At 38.5% G+C, this 24,746-nt stretch overlaps 1 protein-coding gene and 1 long non-coding RNA gene across 2 annotated transcripts in view; both read left to right on the top strand.

Moving 5' to 3' along the window:
• Positions 1-2,850, top strand: part of LOC149798469 (uncharacterized) — an 84,988-nt gene extending 82,138 nt beyond the window's left edge. The window contains exon 9 of the mRNA XM_089960877.1: positions 2,546-2,850. Within this exon, the coding sequence (XP_089817003.1) occupies positions 2,546-2,850 (305 nt within the window). The remainder of the gene's footprint in view (positions 1-2,545) is intronic.
• On the top strand, positions 2,664-24,325 carry LOC149798468 (uncharacterized). The gene is made up of 5 exons (XR_016421629.1): positions 2,664-2,755; positions 11,138-11,269; positions 11,808-11,939; positions 12,554-12,691; positions 24,189-24,325. It is a non-coding gene; the product is annotated as an uncharacterized LOC149798468 (long non-coding RNA).
• The last annotated feature ends 421 nt before the right edge of the window (positions 24,326-24,746 follow it).

Below are 24,746 nucleotides of genomic sequence, written 5' to 3'. Positions count from 1 at the left end.
TGCGTATTTCACCACGAATAACATTTTGATCCCATGATCTGTATCACCGGATTCCTCGAATGCTCGCTATTGGAAACATGCACGAGAAAAGTTATCATCGTGGCCTGAAGTTAGAGCAAGAACGATAGCAAGTGGTTTAAATGTGGCATCCAGAGCACGATCGACGATTGAAAACCGATCGCGAGGTTAAGCGCATCGTTGAAAGTAGTAACCTGGTGGACCATTTAGAACCACGCTACAGTGTATTTAGAGGATGAATTAATGACATATGCATGTTGTACCTCGAGAATAAGGAGAAAGAAGAAACAAATTAAAATACCTGGATTTGTGTTCACTGTATCATTGGGTGTGAAAATATTGTAACTTACAACTGGACATCCACAAATTTTCACGGAACACATATACGTGGAAAACATTCGTCAATATAAAATATTGATCAAATGCAAAGCCTTACCTCTCACCAACTTGTACCATCCAGGCTTACTCTACCATTGCCAAGGAAAACTGATGTTTCCCGTATGTCGTCGATTTGCCGAACCTCTAAGGAAAACTAACCTATTCATCACACATAGGAAGAACGCGCTTGACAGGAATATGGGCCAGCGTGGAATTGTTTCTTGCTTTGGAACTGGGATACCAAGTATTTCGGTCAGGCAGATTCTTTTGCTACGTAAGATATTTGTGACATAAGTCACATTGGAAGGATTGCAACATATATGGAGCAGGAACACTTGCGATATACAGCTGTAAGATGTGTATAAATACATGGAAGTGGACAGTGAATTAGTTTCAATTTCCAATGTTTGTCCTTTAATATAAATCTGCAGATGTGTCTCGTGTTGTGTTTATATATAATTAAAGATGAAATGTTTGTTTGGATTATTCATTGGAATTTACAAAATACTCATTGACTCTGGACTAAAATACAATACTTGGATTAATCTGAGTTTATTCAATGGAGTTCTGGACAATGCCATTGTAATATATCAAAGCTATTGGCACATCAGCACATTCGAAGACATGGAATTTACTCGGAATACTCGATTCCCGTGACTTGTGTAGAACGGCTTAGGAATATGTGGGATTTAATTCATATCACTATATATATATATATATATATATATATATATATATATATATATATATATATATATATATATATATATATGTCTTTGTTTCTATAGTCATTTATCTGGGTACTTGAATTAGCGTAAATAAACATGAAAAAATTTGTTTCTAAATACTCGTGTTCCTCTGTCTATGTGTTGAAGAGAGAGAGAGAGAGAGAGAGAGAGAGAGAGAGAGATGGGGGAGGAAGAGAGATAAAGAAACAATTATAGACGAAGAGTTTAATTGCGATCCTCATTGTTCGTAGATAAATCTCATTATTATTGAGTAATCAGTATCTTTTGAAAAGATTCTATGCCCTGGATTATTTAAGTGTGTACATGCTTACGTGTGTGTGCGCGCGCATGGTCCTACGGGTAAAAAAGCTTGAATGTATATAGATTCTTCTTATGCAGAACCCATTATTGATGCACATTTAAATAATTTATAATATTTTTTATACCTGAACGCTTGCCGAATTTTCTGTTAAATTTTTAATTTTAACATTAATATGGAAGTGGAGTACGTCGTTTCAAGGTTTTGTTTTAAGTGCACATGCGCATGATATGGAAAACTTTACCGCTGTCAACTTGAAATTGAATGCCATATGATGTTGCTTATTTTCACGTTCAATGGTTAGGTAATATGTGTAATAGGACCTTATTGGCCTTCATGTATATACTCCACGAATACAAGAACCACAACGGAGAAAAACAGACAATATAAATTTTAATTTCATTGATATTTAGCTATCCGGGATAAGAATGGAAAGACTCACAAATGTTTCACGCACGTTCTTTCACGTTTGATAAACTGGTGCCCTTTAGCATCGTATACCTAAATTCTTAAGATTCTCTCATCTTAATCCAAAGAGAGTGATATATTGGCTGAACATGTATGTAGTCATCAGAAGGCATCTGTACAAATGTTGTCAATACTCAAACATATCATCATTGGGCTAAACAGGTAGATTTTATAGCTAGAATATTCCGAAATAAAGATATATAAGAGCTCAGTCGTTTATTTAACGAACATCTAATCACTATTAAGAATGGTTAAACTTATAGGTCTTCGGGAATTACAAGAATATCTGATTATATATGTACAACCTAGATGACAATATGCAAATATTATCGGCTATGGTGTTGATTCCATTTTATTTAAAGCTTCATCTTACGAAGCGTGATACTTCTAGAGTCAAGTAGCACAATCGCCTCATGAGAAAGGCTAAGTGTTTCAAATAAGAGGAACTTATTGTATAATATTTCTTTAGAGCACGATATGCTGATATCAGTTACAAATACGTTCATAATTGTTCTCGTGCATGTATGTGGAGTTCTTCAGATACATCATAAATGTTTTTATTAGACCTTTTTCACAAATGTATGCATACTTCAATGAGCTTTTGTCAAATCATGCCATGAACTTCTGGTTTCAGTGAATGAAAGATTAAGGAATTTCCGGATTTTACTGAGTCAAGACAACATAACATTCAGTCAATCTTACCAGGACCAGAACAACGGCACCAACGACCCTCCTCTGGTCATAGAGCCGGGCCTTAAACCTGACGTCTTGGCTCGATTTGTTAAGATTGATCTACAGGGGACCAACCGTGTACTGAGTTTATGTGAAGTACAAGTTTTTGGTGGTAAGCATATTTTCAATCATTTTGATTCTATTCACCAGAGTCTGAAGTTACAATGTACCCCGGCTTGTCATACAATACCAGATGGATCAGGATGAGATGCTTTTGGTAACTGTGATAGTGTTGGAGACAATCGAAAAATTAATTTTCCTCAGTTGAATAATCTGACTTGCATAACAATTATTTAATTATTTAGCCATTGATCTGTCACTCGTTTGAAACTAATTCTAGAAAGGTAACAAACATTAACAAACATCCAAAACACATTAAGACTTAAGTGTTAGTTTTCTCATTTTTCTGTTCTATTATGTTTTTATTCACTTTCTTCACATCGCTCTCGAACGTGTCCGCATCAAAATGTTCTTTTTTGCCTATTTCGCCTATTCAAGATACTCGTCGCAAATTGATATATTGTTTGTTAACTTTTTTAAGCTTCTTGTTTTATTCATACGGATTAAACAAGTATTAGTCATATTCATGATTTATACATAAAAGATGGTTTAAATGAAGAGAACTACAAACTCAGCTTCGTTTTTGGTGGTAAGCATATTTTCTATTTTATTTATTCTATTCACCGGAATCGGAAGTTACAATGTTCCCTGGCTCGTCATAGACTACCCGATGGTGATAGTTTGGAGACAATCGAAAAATTAATTTGCCTTAGTTAAATAATCTGACTGATATAACAATTATTTAATTATTTAGCCATTGATCTATCTCTTGTTTGAAACTAATTCAGGAATAGTAGCAAGCATTAACAAGCATGCAAAACACATTAAGACTTGAGTGTCAGTTTTCTCATTGTTTTCTCCGGTTTAATTGAAGAAAGTAGAGCACTACAAACACAGCATGGTTAGCATCTTGCGCACGTAACGAGTGTGAAATATAAACTAATCGAAATGACAAACCAACAAGGAAGTAATTGAATCATTGAAATGTATTTACAGTTGATTTGAACTATTATTATGCTTTTATTAACTTTGATACCGACCATAATCTTATTTTTTATCTTTCATCTCTCTGTACCAATCTACCTCTCTCGCTCTCCCCTTTATGTGGTCAGTTTGACTGTAACGCTCATTTCTTTATGTATCGTGTGCAATGCGTACTCAGCCATTTAGCAACGTCAGCATCAGCAAGATGAAATACATGCAGTCCACCGGGGAAGTTTGTTAGTGGACAGCTGTTCACAATGTGTGACATGGTATGTATAGTTCCATTGCAACTGGAAGAGTGAATGGCCTGGCCCCATTGTACAAGGTTGACTGCACAGCGACCCTGTTATATCCGGAACCGGTTCAGCGTGGTCCACAGATGACGTAGAAGGTCGAAGCCAGGAGTGCAGACAGTAGGATTTAAAGTTCGCGGTTCGCATTTGCATTGTTAAGGTGGAAGACGCTAGAGATTGTCTCTGTTTTGCTTGGTTGTAGACGCCATTTCTTGAAGAAGTCCTTAATTTCCTCCATGTCCTTGTTCAGTACCTCATCAAGCTCAGTAAAGGGACGATATTGGGTCCCAAGAGCAATGTCATCTGCATACATGAACTTGTACGACTGTGTTTCAGGTAAGTCATTGATATAGACACTGTACAAACACTATCCAGTGCTGCAATACTCTAGAAATATTCATCAATAGCCCTGCATGACAGATCGTGTCATATTCCTATATTAGATTAAGGACGGCAACTCCAGTTTTAAGGACTGTAACGTTTACCATCATTCATAGGTCTATAAACATCGTCGCCTGACACTGGCGAAAATCCGCTACGTTCGTGTTCTCGCAAATACATTCTCGTATCATGCTATCGATCGATCGAGAGAGAGACGGTAGCAACGTTCGAACATGCTTACAATATTTAAGGATTATAGTCTTTTAGAACCTTATTAGAGGTTTAAAATATAACAAACAAGAAGAACATTAAATAGATTTGCAATATACTGGTGCCTTCTTACAATGCAATATACAGTGCATTATCATTGTATCATTGATATTGGGAGTATTGAAGATAAATACAAAGGAAAATTTACACGTACCGTTAAAACGACCCGGGTTATTGTATGTTACCGGTTGCAACTATAGTTTGAAGGGTCTCGTAAAGTCAAGCCAAAATTGTTTTTCTCTTTCACTTCACAATGTTTCGAGTATTTTTTCCCGTAAGCATGAGATAAAAGGTGCTGGGGTGGAGAGAGAGAGAGCGGCGATAATAAACAAATTTTCTTGTTTTTTAGATACATAATTATTGATTAATCAGGGCAAATTTATCATTGATCTATATAATACTACCGTTGAAACAATGTTTATATGTGCGTATTTAAAGTTCATTTCAGCCAATATTATGCTCTTATTAGCATTGCTACCGAGCATATGATTGTTTTCATGAACAGTCTGTCTCTGTCTTTTCCCATTTCCAGTGATAGTTTTGATTGTAGCTTTTACTATTACTCATAGGTCCAGAAATGTCGCGTGATACGGGAGAAAATTTGCTATGCTCGTTCGTTCGCTGATTTCTCGCCTTTATCATGTTACGGGAGAGAGAGAGAGAGAGAGAGAGAGAGAGAGAGAGAGAGAGAGAGAGAGAGAGAGAGATTTGGAATTTGTAACGCATCCTTAAGAATTTTTAAGTCATAACAGTTCCATGTCTGTAGCGTGGCAGTTTATAGTGATGTTTAGCACTGTGTCATCATCCCGCAGACATGTAGCACGTTGTGCCGTCCAGTCACATTATCCTGACATCAGACCTACCAGTTCTAATTTAATGCTGAGCGCCTAGCGCGGACGCTACTAGCCCTTTTTTAAAGTCTTTTGTATGACTCGCATGATTTCAAACCTTGGACTTCTACTATATGAGGCGAACGCTCTAACCACTAGACCACCGCAGTAGTCTGAAAAAATGATATGCCGACAGACTAGCCAAAAGAGGAGGGACAATTACCCAAAACAGTATTTTTATTATGGTCAATCCCTCAGTTTCTATGTTGGTCAATTAGTCAGCCGCACGACCAATTAACACTGAGAGCACTAGAGAGAACTGAGCGCCCTTCTGACATTTTAATATAGACAAATAATCGGCTTTTGACAGTGAAGTTGGAAAAAAGTGAGAGAATGCCTTAAAAGGTGAGGGAACGCATGTTACTCAGACTCATACAGGTGTGGTGTATAAAGGAGAGAGCAAAGAAGTGTTCTCACAGCAGTACACCCACTAGTTTTGGGACATTAATATGAGAAATAAAAACAGTAAATAGATTTACAGAACATGTGTTGATTTACAGTACATGTGTTGACCTTAACCACGTTATTAACGATACAGTCTCGAGAAGCTATTTAAAGTTGTTCATTGGTATTGTGACCGTTATACATGAATCTCAGGAAAAGTGAACATATATCGTTACCATCACGCCGGTTATTGTAGGTTACTTAGTGTAAGGTTAGTTTCAAGTGTCTCATCTAGCCGAATTGTTTTCTCCCTCAGTCCACACATATCAGTGTATTGAAGAGAGAGAGAGAGAGAGAGAGAGAGAGAGAGAGAGAGAGAGAGAGAGAGAGAGAGTGGATTGCTGTGAAACTGCGTACCATGTGTAATTCATTTATATAGATGGGATTGTTAATAATTTTTTTCGCTTTTTTTCTTTAATAGCTAATGATTAGTCAGTGCCAATTCATCATTGCTCTTAAGAATCAATAGCTACTGTTTAAATAATGTTTATATATGCGTATTCATGCACCATGGGCGGACCACAATTTCATATACTGTTATGCACATTTAATTTAATTGTTTGTCTGTTAGTTTTAATTATTTTTTTAATTCCATTACCTGATCTTGTAATGTAACATTGTTTACTGGACTTGACATTGTGCAAAGCTGAGTTCAGTTCTGTTTGACCTGATTGAATTTTTTAATTTTTTAATTTCATTATGTAAACAACTAATACTCGCTTAATTATTTTGTATATGTATGAGCTAATTAACTGAAATATTATTCAGCTAAACATGTTGATATGGGTCAGGAATTTTTGGATTCCAAAGTGAATTTTATATGTATTATGTTTCAAATAAACAAGGCTCATTAGATCATTCAAGAATATTATTTTCCGTTAGGTAATAGTTGTTTTTAGAAATTGCTAATTTGTGACATGAGGTCAAACAGATAACTATATCATCTTCTAACTGTCAGGATTTTGTCAGTTGTGCTTTAACACGTATCACTTTCAGTTGTGTTATGTTGTGTCTAGTTTGGGTTGAATTTTATCTTCATTAAATTATTGAATTCAAGTGATTATTTGCTCTGGAAATAAAAAAGTGCTCTGATAAAATTCTCGGATAAAGACATTCATTGGAGTTGATACTGAATTCAAACCTGGAATACTATTTGTGTAATTCAACAAGAAATTGTTGACACATCAGTACGACGCAGGCCATAACAAAAGCGCCACTGCCTTCAGTGTTGGACCTCATAGGGATTTGAACTGAGTTTTATTCAGGACTTTTTATTACGCGGACACGTGTCTTTACTTATTTGATTATTTGTTGGATTTAATTTGCAATACCGTAATTTCTTTTTTCTAAATTTTTCACTTTGCATTCTAGGGAAATAAATTATTTGCTAAATTGTACAAAGCTTGTTGTCTTCACACTTTTCTTTTACTTATTTAAGAGCATAGACTTGTAACGATACCAACGGTACTGGTATATCATATTGTTTCATAATCCACTATGAAAGGAATTTTATTTTTAAATGTATGTCTCATGGTCATATAAGATACAATAACGTGGATGGTATTACATAAAAGTAGACCGATGTAGCACTACACTGGTACGTAATTAACTGGATTTTCGAGTCTCATTACAAAGCACATAATTTGTTTACCCCCGAAATTCGCTCGTGTTCGGAATCCGATTTTGTATCCGGTGTTTGGAATTTTTGGCCTCAGATCTAAATCAGATCGTTCTGAACTGCACACAGACAGAATAACTGGGGCGAAAAGTGTCCTGTTTCATACTATTTACCATTATATCTCATCAGAGATTGCGCTGTACTGGGTGCTTTTGGTAATAGACTGGAAGGCCGTCGAAAAAGAAAAAGGTCTCCTGCAGTGTGACTGTCCTTTCCGCATCACGAACCAAGGATTAAGTTGGGGCTTGCACTAGACATCACTCGGTGGATGGCAATGTTTGCCTCAGTGTCGTGATTTGCCAAAGAGTATTTTTCCGTTCCGGATATCGTCTAGCGTTGTCAATGGTGTCTTTCAAGAACAATATCTTTGGACCCGTGTTGAGAGCACAGTAGATGCTCTAGCGGGTGTAGCTGCGGTTCGTCCTATCGATGACACTATAGTCGAGGTGATCTTAGTTTAGTGAATGTATTTCGTCGGTATTAAGCAGTAAGGAAAGAGCGTTAGCAGGTCGCCACTACCGTTCCGGATGTAGTCACAGGGCTTCTACGAAGAGTGCCGTAGGACGCCGACATTGCTGTCTCTGAAAGTACCGTGCCCCATCTCAAAGGATTGTTACTGTACCTCAATAAAGTAGGCCATAGCGTATGTCGCTGTTTAACGGCAAGAATAATGGACAGACGCAGGTCTGAATCCATAGCTATGCCCACGATACGGGCGTCGCGTACCTCTTTGGCCTACCGGACTGTAACTGTTTGGTGGTCGGTCGTTTAGATCAAGGGCAATACTTCGGGTGGCATGGATTAAATGCCGGCAATGTCGGTCACGGCGATGGTCACACTGTTCCGCAGCTGAACCAGAACGGTCAACATCCACTTGCACAGATTCTCCATCTGGCTTCCAAAAACAGATTTATTCATGAGTTTGATGTAACCTTATTGAAGTTATTTTCTACCTTGGCCTTCAGATCCGTGTTAAGCTTTATGTATAGCGTCATCCTCGTTTTCTAGTTGAACTCAATGACACAGCGTACTTTAGTAACACTCAGCCCTAAGCGTTAGTTTAGCTTTATGTTCCATAGTGGATCACCATCTTCTAACTACTAGTATATTTATCGCACAATGTTCGAGCTGGGCCGAGCAGGTAGTCTCAGTGCCATTCGTCTGGTGTGGTCATACCAGCGTGTACTTGCTTTGCCCGTCATGGAGATCCATCTTGTCATGTGTAGGCCATAGCTCTGTGGTGCCAGAGGCCATGAATAATGGCATAAAAGGTTCCACTATCATTGAAGATCAAACAAAGAAACAACATGTCGGAAGGCTGTTCGTCTGCTGATAACATACATGTAGACATCACTTTGGTTGGTAATCCGGATGTTAGGCGTCATTGGTCATGATCGGTACCGGTAGTACACCTGTGACATACCTCCAGAGAGCACACATTTAATGAACATGTGCATATAAATGTGGGAAAAAGCTCGAACTTGACACCAGTGTACTTGATGATGGCATCAATCTCATCCTGCCATCTCATCCTGCCGAAGCTAAGATAATTGGTTGGGTCTTGGCCGTAGTTTGCTTATGTCAGCAGCACATCAGTGCGCAGGTAGAGGTTCTGGTAACCACCAGGAGTTTAGAAACCGATACTCTCTTAGACCATTTTTGAGTGTGTTCTTATCGACATAAATCAGTGCCAACGAAGGCCTGAATGGGGAACAGGTGCGTCCCATCTAATCCCTCCTTACGCTCAATGTTCTCGTTGGGATATACTCGCTTTTTGATGAGAAGATTGAGGTAGATTTTTGCCTAGTCGTTCGTGATAAGAAGACTCCCATTGGGGAAGTTGACATCAAGCCTCACTTTGCTGCTGTTGAGGAACTGTCACATTGAGAACGCAGTTGTCCTTATTGATGTTCTTCTAGCTCAACCCACCTTTCGAAGTGCTAGACGACGTGACCCTCAATAGAGGCATTATGTTTACCAGCCCCGCGACCTAGTCAGGCCACATTTGGGTGATGGTAGGCCTAAGAAAGTAAACCTTAACCTGGACGTCCTTATCTTCTGGCTGGCTGGAAACGGCTTTGTTGCATCTGACTTCCCTGCTCAGGGTTCTCCACATGTTTTGGCACATACCGTCCAGGAAGACAATGGTGTACGTTTCGACACCTTGGCGTATGCGTATCCTGTACCTCTGAGTACCTCTAAAAGACATTTTGGCTCTCTGATCGCGTCGAGAAACACCCGAAGCCAGTGCAGTCACACTTTATTCTTGTTTCTCGGTGTGTCGAGTTACCCGCTGTGCAATCAATCTGGCGAATAACTTTAGTGCCTTCAATTCTTTCAGTGCAAGATTCCTGTACATGAAGCCACAGCACTGGATACAAATCCTGTGCACGACTCGAATGGTTGCACACATTAAGCATGATGGAAACTCGGCTACTAGTGCATTTGTTTTTAAGCGCACGGCATTTCGTACTCAGAGCTTTCTCATCCCATACCTCATGTCTGCCTAATTTCAACCATTCGTACTTCCTGTGTCCTGTCATAGTGGCCCGCTGTGAACATTACACAAATGCATTTCTTTGAATGCGTATATCAAAGTGTAGAGCCTTTTGGATCGTGCTAGGCCTACGTGGAAACCGCCACCTACTCGATGCACTCCAATCCACAATTCACGGCGTTCCCACCTATAGCTATTTGAAAACAAGCTGATTCCAAACGGGCTTCGTTTACAGTGATTGTATCTTTCGCCAACAGCCATTGCACACCTACTCAGGCAATATATGAGATAAAAAAAATTCTTCTGCAATTCTAAACAGTTCTAGGAAAGTGTTTTAACTCTAGTGGTACATACTAGTTATCAGAATGAATTGAGTTACTATCACTTTATTTTAACTCTAAGGTTTGCTTCTCTTGCTTTGGTGCAGGTTTATCAAACCTGCAGCTTGCAAGTGAAGCTCTGTTTATGAAAACCATTGCATTCTGTGTGAACTCCTTGGCTAACACAGTTGTCTATTTAATACATTTGAATAATTTGTCTGCGAACTATTACATAGTACATAAAGCAAGGATCACTCGTATTTTTTGATCATTGTTATTTTGTAAAGTTTGCCAACATTTTGTATAAGATATGTTTAATGCTAGCAGTCATCACTTTATCAAATATGTTTTCTTCTAAATATATATTTGAGTGTAAGGAACTCTTAAGAATCAACATTATTTAAAGGATCCCATCAATAAGAAAAGACTAAAGTTACTGTGGACTATTTTACACATTCATCCAAGACATAACCTGATTTATAGGTAACTAAACTAATATATTGGGCATTCTTAAAAAAATATTCCTGTAGGATGTTCGATAGTATGAACTTTTTAATACATACAAAAAGAAGCACACACAATTTTATACTGGACGAAACAGCAAAGTTGTTTTGCAGTTTGCTACTAATTAATGGATTCATGATAAACGTCGTCTTTTTTATTTTCATCTCTACTAGAATGTGTGCCTGGTTACTATGGAGGCAATTGCGCCAAATCATGTTTCAACTGCATAAATTTAGACTGCGACAAAATTACAGGCAGATGTCAGTCGTGTGTAGCGGGAAGGTATGGTGATCTATGTCAAAGAGGTAAGAATTCTACAGGTACTATTTAGGGAATGTGTGTATTCTGATTCACCCTCTTCTTCGCTCTTCTTTTTTCGATTTCAAAACTTACTCTTCATAAACACATACAATGATGAAAGAATATATGATATGTGTGTGTGTGCGTGTGTGTCTAGATAGAGGGATATATGAATGACTGGATATATTTTACATATAATATGGAATACTTTCTTGTATACTTACATCTAATTGCTCTACTAGTGTATACTAAATACTAAATCTTAATGTTCAAAGAAGGCAAATTATTACAAATTCTTTTGATGTTAAGACATACACCTATATACTACTAGAACCATGGCAAATTAAGATGTACTCGACTGCTCAATGAGAAGAAAAGTCAATAGAAATTATTGTGGTACAGAAAGTAATACAATTTTCCAAATCATCGGCGATTCTGTTTCAGAAATGGTCGAAATAGGCAAGTTTTGTTTCCATTTATGCTCATTGCATATCAATATTAATCTATGTTTTAAAAAATTATTGCTTGCATACGATCTTACAGATTGTGCCGACGGATTTTATGGCGATAATTGTTCCCATAAATGTGGTAGATGTCTTGATTCGTGCGATAAAGTTAATGGACGCTGTCCAGGAGGCTGTCAGAATGGATGGAAGGGTGAAGAATGTTTGCAGGGTTAGCTTTTTTGATATATTAATGCATATTATTAAAACTGTAAACATTAAAGCCAGTGAAGGAAAGAATGAAAAAAGGGTAATATCAACCAGTAATGTTAGGAGTGTTTTTCCAAGTTTCCCTGTCGGCAAGGAAAAGACCATTATACAGTTTGCTAAAATTGTTTATACCTAGTCGAGAAAATATTGGATGGGAAAAATAATCTAAATACTTGACAAGGAGAATATTCGAAAGAATCCATTACCTTTAGGAGCGAAGTATTGAAAAAAAAATATACTTTCTGAATTGAAAACCACATTTTAATATTTTTTTTGTAACAAACAACTTTAGTTAAGGGCGTGTCCTCAGTAATAATGATGACGATGAAAACTGGAGAAAAGTCCATACAAATTTGCTGATACCAAATACATTTCTCCACTCATGTATATTTTGATACGCATTGAAATAAACTGAATATTTTATATTAAAACCAGTCTGGTAGAATTTAAAAAAAAATAGACCCACTAATTGTCTCTAAACAGAGCTTCGATGCCACATTACAGTCACTTTAGAAATGATTTCAATAACGACATTGCTAATGGAAATAATAATAGCAGGTAATCATTTATATTTAGAGTGCGATCTTTACTTCTATGGGAACTGCTCTACACCCTGTGGACACTGTGCACTCAGAGATTCTTGCAACAAAGTGAACGGTTCATGTGGTGTGGATGGATGCGCAAGCGGATGGCAAGCAGAGAATTGTGATATACGTAAGAATCATCGAAATCAAAATAGAATTAAATTTGTACAGTACGAGACCTACAATAACCGCAACTAATCATCCGGGTAGCTTTAAACGTTTTCCGATCTTGTTAAGAAAATTCACATGTCGATTATTCAAAAGAGATAAATAAAACAAAACACAAATTTCTTAATTTCAACGTATATTTCATACAGTTTCCATTTGCCATCTTTTCTAGATGTTTCTGTATATTTAAATATAAATGTTTCTATCCTAGAATTTGTCACATTTGTACTTGCATTAAATAAATGCTGATTGAAGATTAAGACAAAATATTTGCAATCAATCCCATTTTTATTTAAAATGAAGAAGTTTAAATAGCTGTGAGGCAATCTTCTGTGTAAATTAATGATCTTTAAGAAATTGGTACACGTTCAGTATTCATGTTTACACTATTCATTGAAAATTCCAAGATGTTTGTACAAAGGACATTGTACGATCTGCTAGTGGGAAACGTTTGGCCTTTGACTTTCGACCTTTCGGTGAGAAAAAGTCCCAAATTTATATTTAGGCACCTTTAATTAGTGTCTTGTAGACAAATATTGAATTATTGATTGGGTTTGCAGTGTACAACCCATTTAAAATAGTAGCTGAAATGAGTTAAATGTTCTATCTGAAAGTCCTTGTATATGATTCACAAGACCTTTAATATTTAGTCACCCATCTTTTTCTCCATCTTTTGTTGATGAACACAATTTGTGTTCAGTGCAGAAGACGTACAGTTTTATAAAACGCTCACAGCATTTATCTGTGTAATCTTTTCCTCGATGAATCGCTAGGGCGGAAACCGTACTGTAAAAAGTTATATTTATTGACTTACCATTTTCACACTGGAAATGACGAATCGACTCTGAGACTACGAACACTTATGAGACATTGTACCTGAATAATATTTCCACTCAAATTTATGAAATATACAATAACGCAAATATATAAAGCTTACTGAAAATTGTAATATCTAACTCTCAGCATGCGCTAATGATTATTATGGCAACTGTAGTACACTCTGTGGTCACTGCGAGGATTCATCTGTTTGTAACAAGGTTAACGGGTCCTGTGCATCTGGTCTGTGCTCCGAGGGATGGAAAGGAAATAAGTGTAGTATCGGTAAGAGCAAACATAAATTAAATAACATCAAATGACTGTATCCACATTCATAATATTGTAAGGTAATGCAGAGCTCCTACAAATCGGTGGATATATATGTATTCCACAACCCAATGTCACAACTATACAATCCAAACAAATTAGTTTTAATTTGATCGACAAGTATTTATCACTTTCCTTGCGTTATATAGCAATTTTATAAAAAATGAGTTTGCAAAGAACTTTGAATGTTTCAGAAAGCTTTATCTTAGACTTTGGCATTTACCTATCAAGTTAGTACCGATTGCAAAGAGGACATTTTCTGCATTAAATATGTGCTGCTCCCTTGGGTCTAATACTTTTTCTTTATATCTTTGCAATTAGTAATGATGATGGGATGCTTTAGTCTCAATAGAATTCCCAGTCAAAGGGGAATTTAACATGAGAATATTGTGACTGTATAGCCTCAAAAAATATTGTGACTGCATAGTCTAAAAAAATAATGTGTCTGTTTAGCGACAATAAGAAAGGAACAGGTGGTTGACGTCATGGTACTGGACGCTGGCAACAATGTTGCAAGGGTCTGACCTCAATCGGGCGGAACAGCGAGAAAAAAGCGAGAACGCTTTGCAGGGTGGAAACCCGTTCCATATAGAAATATCACACAAACATAGCAAAGACAAACACAAACAAATACAATTACACAAAGATGGCAAAGGGAAGCGCTATATTTTCGAGGAAATGGGAGTAGCCGTGAAAAGGGCCCTTGAGTTTCTTCTTCTTTGTCTTCTATTTTCTCTCATTCCTTCTACTTCTCCGCCATCGTCTCAGTTTTGTCATCGCCGTTGTCGTCCTTTTCTTCTTCTTCTCATTCTTTTCCTGCTCCTTTTTCTCCTTCTCTTCCTGTTCCTTCTTCCATTTCTCATTCCTTCCAAACAATCATATGGATTCTATCTTTATCATCTTTCTCCTTCTTTTCATGTTTTATCATTTTATTTAATAGGTTTTTTCCTCTCTTTATTTTGTTTATCTCCATACACAACATATGAGAACTATAAGCCCTAAACTGCATAGCTACGAACATATACTCCACCATGCCTATGGTATCCACGACTTCCTGCAACTTTATCATTCTCTCCTAATGGCTGTTTTCCATTTTTAGTTCAGTGTTGAATGGTGCGAATGACAAACGCTATGATTTATATACTTGAAGCATGGACGTGACGGAAAACATCCCTTACAATAACTTCACATATTATTTACTATTAAGAAATAAGGGAGGAAAATAACCCATTATCTACTATTAACAAAGAAGGGAAGAAAAACAACTTTATTTACAATCAACCAAGAAGAGAAGCAAATGACCCCAATATCTACTGTCAACACAGAAAGGAAGAAACCACCCATTATATACTATCCATATAGTGTATGGACCAGTTTTTCTTGTTAAGATAAAAAGCAAACACTTACACACACAGACACACACACAAGTACGCGTGCGCACATACACATACACACAACGCACAAACCAAACGTACGCGTGCACACAAACACACAAATACACAGCAGTAAAGGAATTATTGTTTATAGTCATGCTACTCTACATTCAAATTTGCAACTTGAATAGTCTGTGTTAGAGATCTGGTTAGCCCTGAGAAGGGATTTTTTATGAGTTTCAGATACACCTGGCTAACGATGGCACACCCCTGGATCAGTACCACAGACACATCGGCGGCTCCAGTCTTGCTCCCAATTTATGCGCATGGTAGGGAGCGCAGAGGCGGGTTGAGTGGCCTCATCGTCCCAGTCTTCACTTTGGGTACTGATAGTAGTGGTTTTGGGTGTTGAGGGAGGTGCGATCTTTTGTTTTCCACCTCGTTTTCCTTTGTCCTGTCCTCCTCTTCGTCTTCGATCCTAGCTGCTTCTGCTATGATCTCGATGGCCAGCACGCCAAGTATGTGCCTGGCATATTCAGGTGCATCTGATGCTGAAGCAATTTAGCAACTCTACTCATCTTCTTTGCAGTTGAAACGTCAACGATGGGTATCCAGACTGACGAATGCTCCGTTTATATTTCTGAAGCACGGACGTGAAGGAAAACATCCCAACACCAACACGTACAAGATCCAAATCATCACCAAAAATATGGAACGCACGGATCTAAAAGAAACACTTTATTTTTTACTTACAAACACTGACTACACACACACACTTTCTGACAATACAGGGAAATGAAGTGCTTTTAGGTACACTTCTATCCTTTTTTCACATAAAACAAAGAAACGAAGTGCTTATAAGCACACTTCTATTTTTGCAACTAACCAACATAAAATTTGGCAATTTGACTAGTATCTCCTTTCTAGAGTATTGGGGTAGCCCTGAAAATGGGTGTTTGTGGACGGTATTATTGCAATTTGCTATCGACTAAAATAAGTTTCTGTCTGGCGGCAGGTTTTCCCACAGGATATGGTCTGCTTTTTCGGAAAGAGAAGGAGAACTCTTTCTTGTCTATACGGCATTCTACAAAGCCTCTGTCTGGCTTCTACTATTGCTGCTGCTCTCTCTGCTTCTGAAGTCTATGCTTCTCCGTCCATTCTTATTGCTCCTTCTAGATTTCGTCTCTGAAGATCTCTTCAACCAAGCCTTGGGCTTTTGTTAATATCCTGACATTATCTATCTCTTCGGCTTGGGTATCAGGCTTTGCCTGACACGATGCAAATTTAAGTAGGCTTCGTTCTGCTTGGCTAGTCTTGTAAAAATCTTCATAGGAAAATAAGTCAACCATGGATTGTCAGCCTGGAGACTACCGCGCTTTATAAATCTCAAGCGCAGATCCGACTGAAAACATCCCTACGGGTTTGTAGCTAATATAAGGGTGAGGGATAGAGAGAAGTCAAAGAGCATATATTGTCACAATATTTGTTTTGAAAAGAAACCACCAAGATTGTTCAAAACACATTGCCTTATTCAAACAGCAACTAACATTAAAACAATTCATGTAACATCAAACAAACAAACAATTTTTGACAATGTTGACAACGTTGTGAAATCATGTTAGACTTCCACGAAGGGAAGTTATTGGTCCGTTGATGTTCACTACGTTTTCTAGCTAAGGACAGGAGATATCCATAATGATCACATAACCATCTGTCTACTTTGTCATTGTTTCTAGAAAAGTTACGATCAAAATAAGTTACTAAGTGTTCTAAAGAATACCCAAGATTGGGTTGATGAAGAAAATACACACATTTTGGTACACAAGGTTTTGCTATCGCGGCTGACTTTTATTTTGCACACGTCAAAGTATTGAAAATTAAATGGAGTTTCCTCATAGGTTCCACTGAAATCTGAATTCTAGAAGATGCCAATGGTTAACGTTTGGTAACTTTCCTTGGAACAGACGATCTTCGATCATAGATCACTATCCAGTGGCAATGGTGAATGTTTTCACTTCCACTCTTCGTATGGGATACTTGCTCTAAGTGTAGCTGATGTCGTTTCCCACTTTAGGCAACACTTCTAAGCGGCTTCTTGGATTTTGGTTTTGTAATAGGCAGCATCAGCCATCAAACAGAATGTGGCACTGCTGCGATTCAGTCTCAGGAGGACACCATATCCATTCAGCAAATACTTCTCTTGCAACCACATGTCCAAATGCAAAGGATCTATCAGTTCTAAAATTATGCTGGGTCCTTTGATTTTATTTCGTCGGGCGTTCAATCTCACATTGTGGTTGGGTTCTTTCTCTGTTATCAAATCGGTATCGTCAAACGTGCCTGACGTGTCAGGGTACCATGCTACGCAAGTATCCATATGATTGTTCTTTGTTTCTTTTCCGTAAGTCAAGAGATTGCGTTTGAGGCACACGTTCTCCACACCACTCACACAAGGGTTGCTATTGTAGATTTTGCACAGAAGATCCAAGTGAAGGAGTGGTCACTGTGGTAGTGGTTGAGGCTGTGTTGAAGGGAATGATGGTCACTTCTTTTATTAGTCTATCACTGGCGAAGTGTCTATTTAAGAATCAGAACTCTGAGGATAAGATTCCAGCTTACTTTGACTTCTTTGACACGTCCTTTTTCCACTTTTCGGATTCGTCATTCGAGAAAGCTCTCGATTTCGTACACTTTGTTTTCTGTTTGGCCATGCGTTGTAACTCGGGCAAGTTAAGCGTTCATTTTAACACCTCTCCGTTCATGTCTTCCAATTCATAGACATCTTGATGACGGTCACGTACTCGTCCTGTGACAGGAAATAATTCGATGGCGCAGTTGGGTAAGTAACTTTGTCGAAAGTGCGTTTGCTTTTGCCAATGCCCACCTAATCTCCCGTTGTCAACACTTCACCTTTCATGGGCACAGTCACTGTTGGGTACGTTCCAAACAGGCGCTCGAAGACGGTCACTTAGTTGTCTGGAGTCACTCCTTGGTGGTACGTCCGAGGCTTCGATGGTAAGATTGGTTGTACTCTTGGACCAGGTGAAGTAAAACGACGATATACTTGAGAGTGTGTTGATGCGTCAAATATTTCCATATGTGTTTATTCAAGGTGCCTTAAAATATTCCATGATGCTGGCTTTGGGTTCGGGATTCTCGGTGGTGAAAAAATGAACGTCTTATTTCTTCAATTAGTTAGAGTGTGTCATCGCTGAAGGAGAGGGTTTCAGGGACACGGGTTTTCATTTTTTTATCATATGAGGAAAGACGCGTATCAAATTGAGTTTGGCCGGCATCACTAGCAGCGGAGAAGTGGAATAAACTGCGACTACTGGAGGTGTGGTCACTGTCGTTGCAGGTCGTGCTTTGGGTGATGTAAAGTTGCGTCCTGGCCGAAGTACCTCTCTTGTGGGTAGAAGCTGCTTTATGTGGTCTTATCTGGGTGCTTTTATTTTTCTAAGGACTTTTCTTTTTCGATGGTTGTGACCTGGTCTTGACACCACAGCTCTTTTTTATGGGTCTGTTTGGCCTTTTAGGGAGTGACTTTGTCTTGGGGGAAAATAGGTGTCCTAGGGACAGTGTGTAACTTTCTTAGATTATCTACACTGGATACAGTTACACAGTGGTCCTCTCAAAATGTTTTGTCATGGATGTCCATGTCGATGACCGTCCTGTCCTGAATGGAGTGGTTTTCCTTGGTGTCGGTTTTTTTTAATACTGTGACTAACATAGGTTTAAAAGTTACTTTTTTCACTGAATGTTGGACTTTATGATCGCAAATCTTGGGCATAATTGTACATATCTTCGGTCCAATCCTCGAAACCCCAACGTTTCAGTCACGTGCATCTATCCAAAGAGGAGGTAAGACACAAGCTACACATGCATCGTAGTAAACATCTTCAGTGCCTAAAAGTTGACGAATCTTTTATTTCTCGTAGAGGTCAAGAAGTATCGAGATGAAAGTGCAAGGCTTTTAGCAGATCTTGTGTATCTTTAAAGTTACCACTCTCATGGTTTTGGTGGTTATTGGTATTGTTCGTAAAGACTCTACAGGGAATCGACTGGTGAACGAAATCTCAGCAAGATTGTCACTTAGACACACACCACACGACGACCTCAAATAAATGGACATAGTTTTCATAACAAATGTTGGTAATCCTCTACCGTCTGAATATTGTTTTTGATTTCCTTCCACGAAATCTGTTGTATCACGACTGACAAAGGCCATGGCACGGTAGCCAGTGTTTATACCCCCAGTGTTTGAAGTAATAAGTGTACGTTTTGAACAGAAGTAGTTTTATTTCAGTGCCGTACTAATTTGTTTTAGTCACTTGTTCACACACTACACACTGCCCAGAATGTTCCTCTACAGACACAATTTGATCACGTAAAATATGTTGGTAATTCTGTAACTCTTCCTTTGTAATTTGTTGTATTATGGTTACCTTGTAGCAAGTAGGATGAGAAGGCACCAAAGTATTCTTGTCCCCGTCCAGTTGAACAATGTCTGACCATTAGAACGCTTTCAAATAAATCCATCATCTTATATCCTTCAGGTACCAGTGGTTCCAACATTGGTGACGTAGCGGATGAAATTGTTCTTTGCGTCGGACTTGTAATTTGACCAGATCTCGGTAAATCCGTTCTCGTCTCTACAGGTAGACTGTGAATGTACTCTTCTTAACTAGACATTCACAGCAGTGTCTTTCTTTTGTCGGAGACAATAAGTGTACTTTTTATAGAGATGATCGTACTCCATTGGTAAATCTAAAGTGTTTAGTCATTAACTTGCACATCACACACCGTTCACAAATTTCCTCTTGAACTACGTTTACATTGTGTAAAAGATTTTGTTAACCATCTAACTCTTCGTTTGGAATTCGTTGCAGTAAGTCTACCTTGTAGTAAATAGAATCAATAGCAAACTAATCCTGCTAGGCAATGGGTAGTTGATCATTGTCATACCACTGGAACACTTGTGGTTTGAACAATGGTGGCGTAACGGATGCAATTTTTTTTTTGCGTTGAAATTCTCGGTGAATGCATTCTCTCAACTCCACAGGAAAAGCACGAATGTTTTCTTGTAAAGTGTGTGTGTGTGATTTAGATTTTTAACGTAGCTTTAACAATTTTTCAGTCCTATCGCTACGATGTTTGTAATGTGACAGTTTATAGTGATGTCTATCACTGGGGCATCATGCCGCAGCCATGTAGCATGATGTCCCACCCAGTCACATTATCTTGACACCAGGCCGACCAGTTCTAACACTAACTCCGAATGCTGAGTGTCAAGCGAGACAGCTGATATACTATTTTTGTAAGTCTTTGGTATGACTCAGCCGGGATTGAAACCACGACCTATTGCGTCCGAGGCGGACGCTCTTACCATTAGGCCACCGGAGTGGTTTTCTTCTAAAGTATCCATCTAGAAATTACTGTGGTCGTCCTACTAAAGGTAGGTAGTGATAGTCCAGATAAGCAGAATCTTTCTGCTCCAATCGGTAAAGTGACACACAACAACTGAATCACTTGACCTTATCCCCTTCTCCAAAGTAGATAAATCTATCTCTGGCTAATTCTTCGGGGGTAGGTCCTCCCAAATATTTAGGCCAATTTCACTTGAATCGACTTTCAAAGTCATATTAGTTAGGCAACCGCACAGGGAACGAATATTCTTCTTTCACCGGCTGATTTCGACGAGGGTACGGTGAAATCCTCATAAGTGTACTCAGCGTTGGATGCGATCCGTAGGGTGGTAGTTGCATGGTTTCACGTGGAGGATGATATTGACCATGAAAACCGTAAAATGATTAGGTGCTCTGTAACGAGTGGCATCGCTTTCACATTCGTCAGATTTGACACGCACGGCATCACTTTCTATGTTATTAATGGTAGTAGTAGTCAGAGCAAAGTTGTTATGATGTTTTACTGAATCGTCCAGGTCACAGGCATAATTAAGAGTCAATTCTTTTACTTTACACTCAGTGTGCACCTCTCCTTGTTGGTCCCGGTATTTGTAGCTGAAGCTGTGGGACCGCTACTAGCAAAATTTAGAATCCTGTAGTCGGGATGCTCGTCTTTCCAAGCTCCTAAATTGTCTCTCGCGATGTCAGCGTGCCAGTGACCCAGGCGATAGGTGTAGATGCAACTGTCCTCGTCACAATACAGCACACGTTTTCCTAATTGGTATAACGCTTCGTACAATTTTAAGCGAGCATGGACAGTCACGTAGGCCGCAATGATGACATTTTCCAATTCGTGGGATTCTAGAAAGATCAGTTCTTCTTCGTAATTGGCTAGGATCATGTCTTCACGAAGGACGTCCACGTGTTTCCTGGTTTTGTCATGAGTGGTCTAGATGAAGCGGGAAGGCTCAGAAAAATACTATGTCTTGGGTAAACAGGGTCGTTGTGCCCTACAAGCAATTTAACATCACTTTGGCAAACGATCGCCTCACTTCGATTTTCTGTTAGTAGTTCTCTTTGAATTTAATTTGGTCTTCGGGTGTCTGCCACCAGGGAGTATAGCCACTAGCGTCTTATTTCAGTTTCAAAAAGACATCAACGTTGTCTGCGAAAACGCGTTTCGGCCTCTCGTTGCCCTTGTGATATTGTTCTTACTTGGGAAAGTGGTAAATTTCGTACACGTCTAACATTTGGTGTCTAGAGTTTTAAACAATTCCTCTCTGACCCACGATCCTGTCAATGTACGTTCTTCCTGGTTGTGCTGACAAGGTTTGTCTTTGTTGCACGTTTCGAAACAAGTACGGCACAAGCAAGAGAAATATCAGTCTCCTTGGCAATGGTGAGGTAAAGCGGGATGGTACACGTTGGTGGGAGGCAAGACCAATTTAATAAATCCTTCGTATTTTTGAATGTTTTCCACATCGATGTGATCCGTCAGCAATTGCGGATGCCTTACGGAAAAGGGACAATATTTTCACCCGTACGGATATAGCGAACACACGTCCAAGTATTTGATTTATTATAATTTCTCCCCGCCGGCTTGGTACAGCAAGCAGGTGGCATTCATCCGTTCTCTGTACAAACTGTCTCGCAGGTTCAGAGTGTCCACCAGCATGCGACTTTCCACAATGCTTTTAAATTTGTGCTCGTTTTTCAAACGGTGATTGCATTTGTCTTCCCACATTTCCACCACTTGCTATCCTTGCTGTTTTAACTTCAAGCGCCACTAACAAGTGGCTTGGTACAAGTCTACCATGGTGCGCTATGAAACCTAATGTTTAGTGTTACGTTGAGGGTAGCAGATGGAACATCCGTGAAATAAGAATATGTTAAACTCGTTCACGGACATTGGCTTATTTTAAGTCGCAGCCATCCACCGAATACGATCCAATGGACATTTCGCCTCCTCAGGTTGCGAGCGTGTTGAATCGATTTATCTTCTTGGTCGCACAAGTAATGTATTTAGCCTAGTGCTCTGTCCACGTACTGACGTTTGATAAAATTGGTCGTTTGAGGGCATATGACAGGGGTGTTTTCGGGCATGAATCGTTGGCGGTACACTAAGGAACACGTTTTGATAATGGTACAGGCTCCTTTCAAATGATCAATCCCTCCATGATCCATTAATAATTCTCGACATTTCCCACAGCAACGTCGTAAAATGTCCACGTCGGATCGACAATACTGTAACATTTCTTCCTGAAAGTCGAAGGGGTCCGAGGAGTGAACGTGGTACCAAGCGCAGAAAGCTTCTCGTTGTTCAGTGCACATGTTGTCTTGATCGTAGTCGTGAGTCTCATGCAAATAGGGCAGAACGGCGTGCTGACTAGCTTCGGTGTTAAAAAAGTGCGGAAAAAAGCTTTTGGCCATTTATGTTATTCCAAACGTTTTAGGCATTCAGCTGAAAGGCATAGCCAAGTAACTCATCGAATCATTAAACTGCTCTTGTCCCACTTGCATGGAGATGATTTTGGCTCCGTTAAAAGCGGCTTTCGAACGTTCGGGATTTTTTTCTTAGAGTATCTGAGAAGCAACTGGCCATTGTATCCCAAACAATTGTGACCCATCACCGTGGCATGGCGATGGCAATCTCCGTAACGTTTGGTGTCCTGTTGACTCTACGTGACATCGATGGGGTCTAATATCCTTTGGGTAAAATTGTCTAGCATTTTAGGCAGCTGAAAGCTTATTTCACGACCTCCATGAATATTGCCGCAGTGAAAGCAATGACTAAAGCTAGGTTTTATTGTGCACATCTCGCACGCTGGATTAGCCACGCAGAAATTAGGAATGTGAATGACAATTTGTTGCATGCATTCAAAATCGAAAAAGATGAAATTCCCTCTTGTTTGGAATTATTATTTTGGAATGAAGCATTCGTGTTCCAAGTCCATAATTTGGTGACAAATGTGACATCGCTTATTTCTTCGATATACGTTAGCCTTGGCTTTATTGCTACATATGCATTTTCCACAAGTAGGGCACAATTTCGGCAGCTGACAAGCACTTTTCCGCTGTGAACATTTGCGTCTTCAGATGTTGGTAACAGACTGAGCTGTCAAAAGTGCGCTGACAAGCATTGTCGTCAAGAGATATTTTTCTGATCTTCTGTTACATTAATTAATTTTCTATATATTATCAAACACATGGACAGAGCTAGATAGATAGATCGATATATATATATATATATATATATATATATATATATATAGAGAGAGAGAGAGAGAGAGAGAGAGAGAGAGAGAGAGAGAGAGAGAGATAGAAAGATAGAAAGAAAGATAGATGGATAGATATAGATAGTCAGATAGCGAAATATATATATATATATATATATATATATATATATATATATATATATATATATATATATATATATATATTTAGATCGATAGTTAGATATATAGATATAACGTTAGATAGATAGATAGATAGATAGATAATAAGAGTTTGACATATACAATTATATATTCTATTTCAGCTGCGAAAAAGTTTCAGCAACAACCAGTTACTGATACTAATGTGGTAGGAATAGGTGCATCTGTCAGTGCTGCTGTTGTCATAGCTGCAATTATCATCACCGTTGTAATATGTATAACTGTAAAAAGGCGAAGGCAAGTGAATATGGAAGAAATAGTTATAAACAGAAATACGTCTCTCAAATTAGTCCATTATATCTATAGATGATATTTGTGCGTACAGAGCAGATATTTATACAGAATCATATTATTGTTTCTTTCAAGTATCTGGAGGACAAAACCTTTAAAACAATTAAAGTTGCAAAATATACCCTTCTACTTTCTTCACAGTATATATTTATTGCTGGTTGTGACTAATATACTTGTATACTAAAAACGGATACAAACTTAACTGTCATCCTACATCGATACACACATCATACTTGCATATGAGAAGAAAGTTATCCAATGAATGAATTGTATTTTTTACTGGAATCTGTATGTGCGGTCTTATGATTCATTACACGTCTCATTCATTTTAGAACTATTGTTGCTTATGTGTAGGATTGCCTGTGTTAAGG

The sequence above is a fragment of the Sinohyriopsis cumingii genome, chromosome 6 (assembly GCF_028554795.1).
Source record: "Sinohyriopsis cumingii isolate HCF-2022 chromosome 6, ASM2855479v2, whole genome shotgun sequence".
In the NCBI taxonomy this organism is placed as follows: Eukaryota; Metazoa; Mollusca; class Bivalvia; order Unionida; family Unionidae; genus Sinohyriopsis; species Sinohyriopsis cumingii.
The sequence above is the reverse complement of the archived record's forward strand: the minus strand, read 5'-3'. Positions and strand labels throughout refer to the sequence as shown.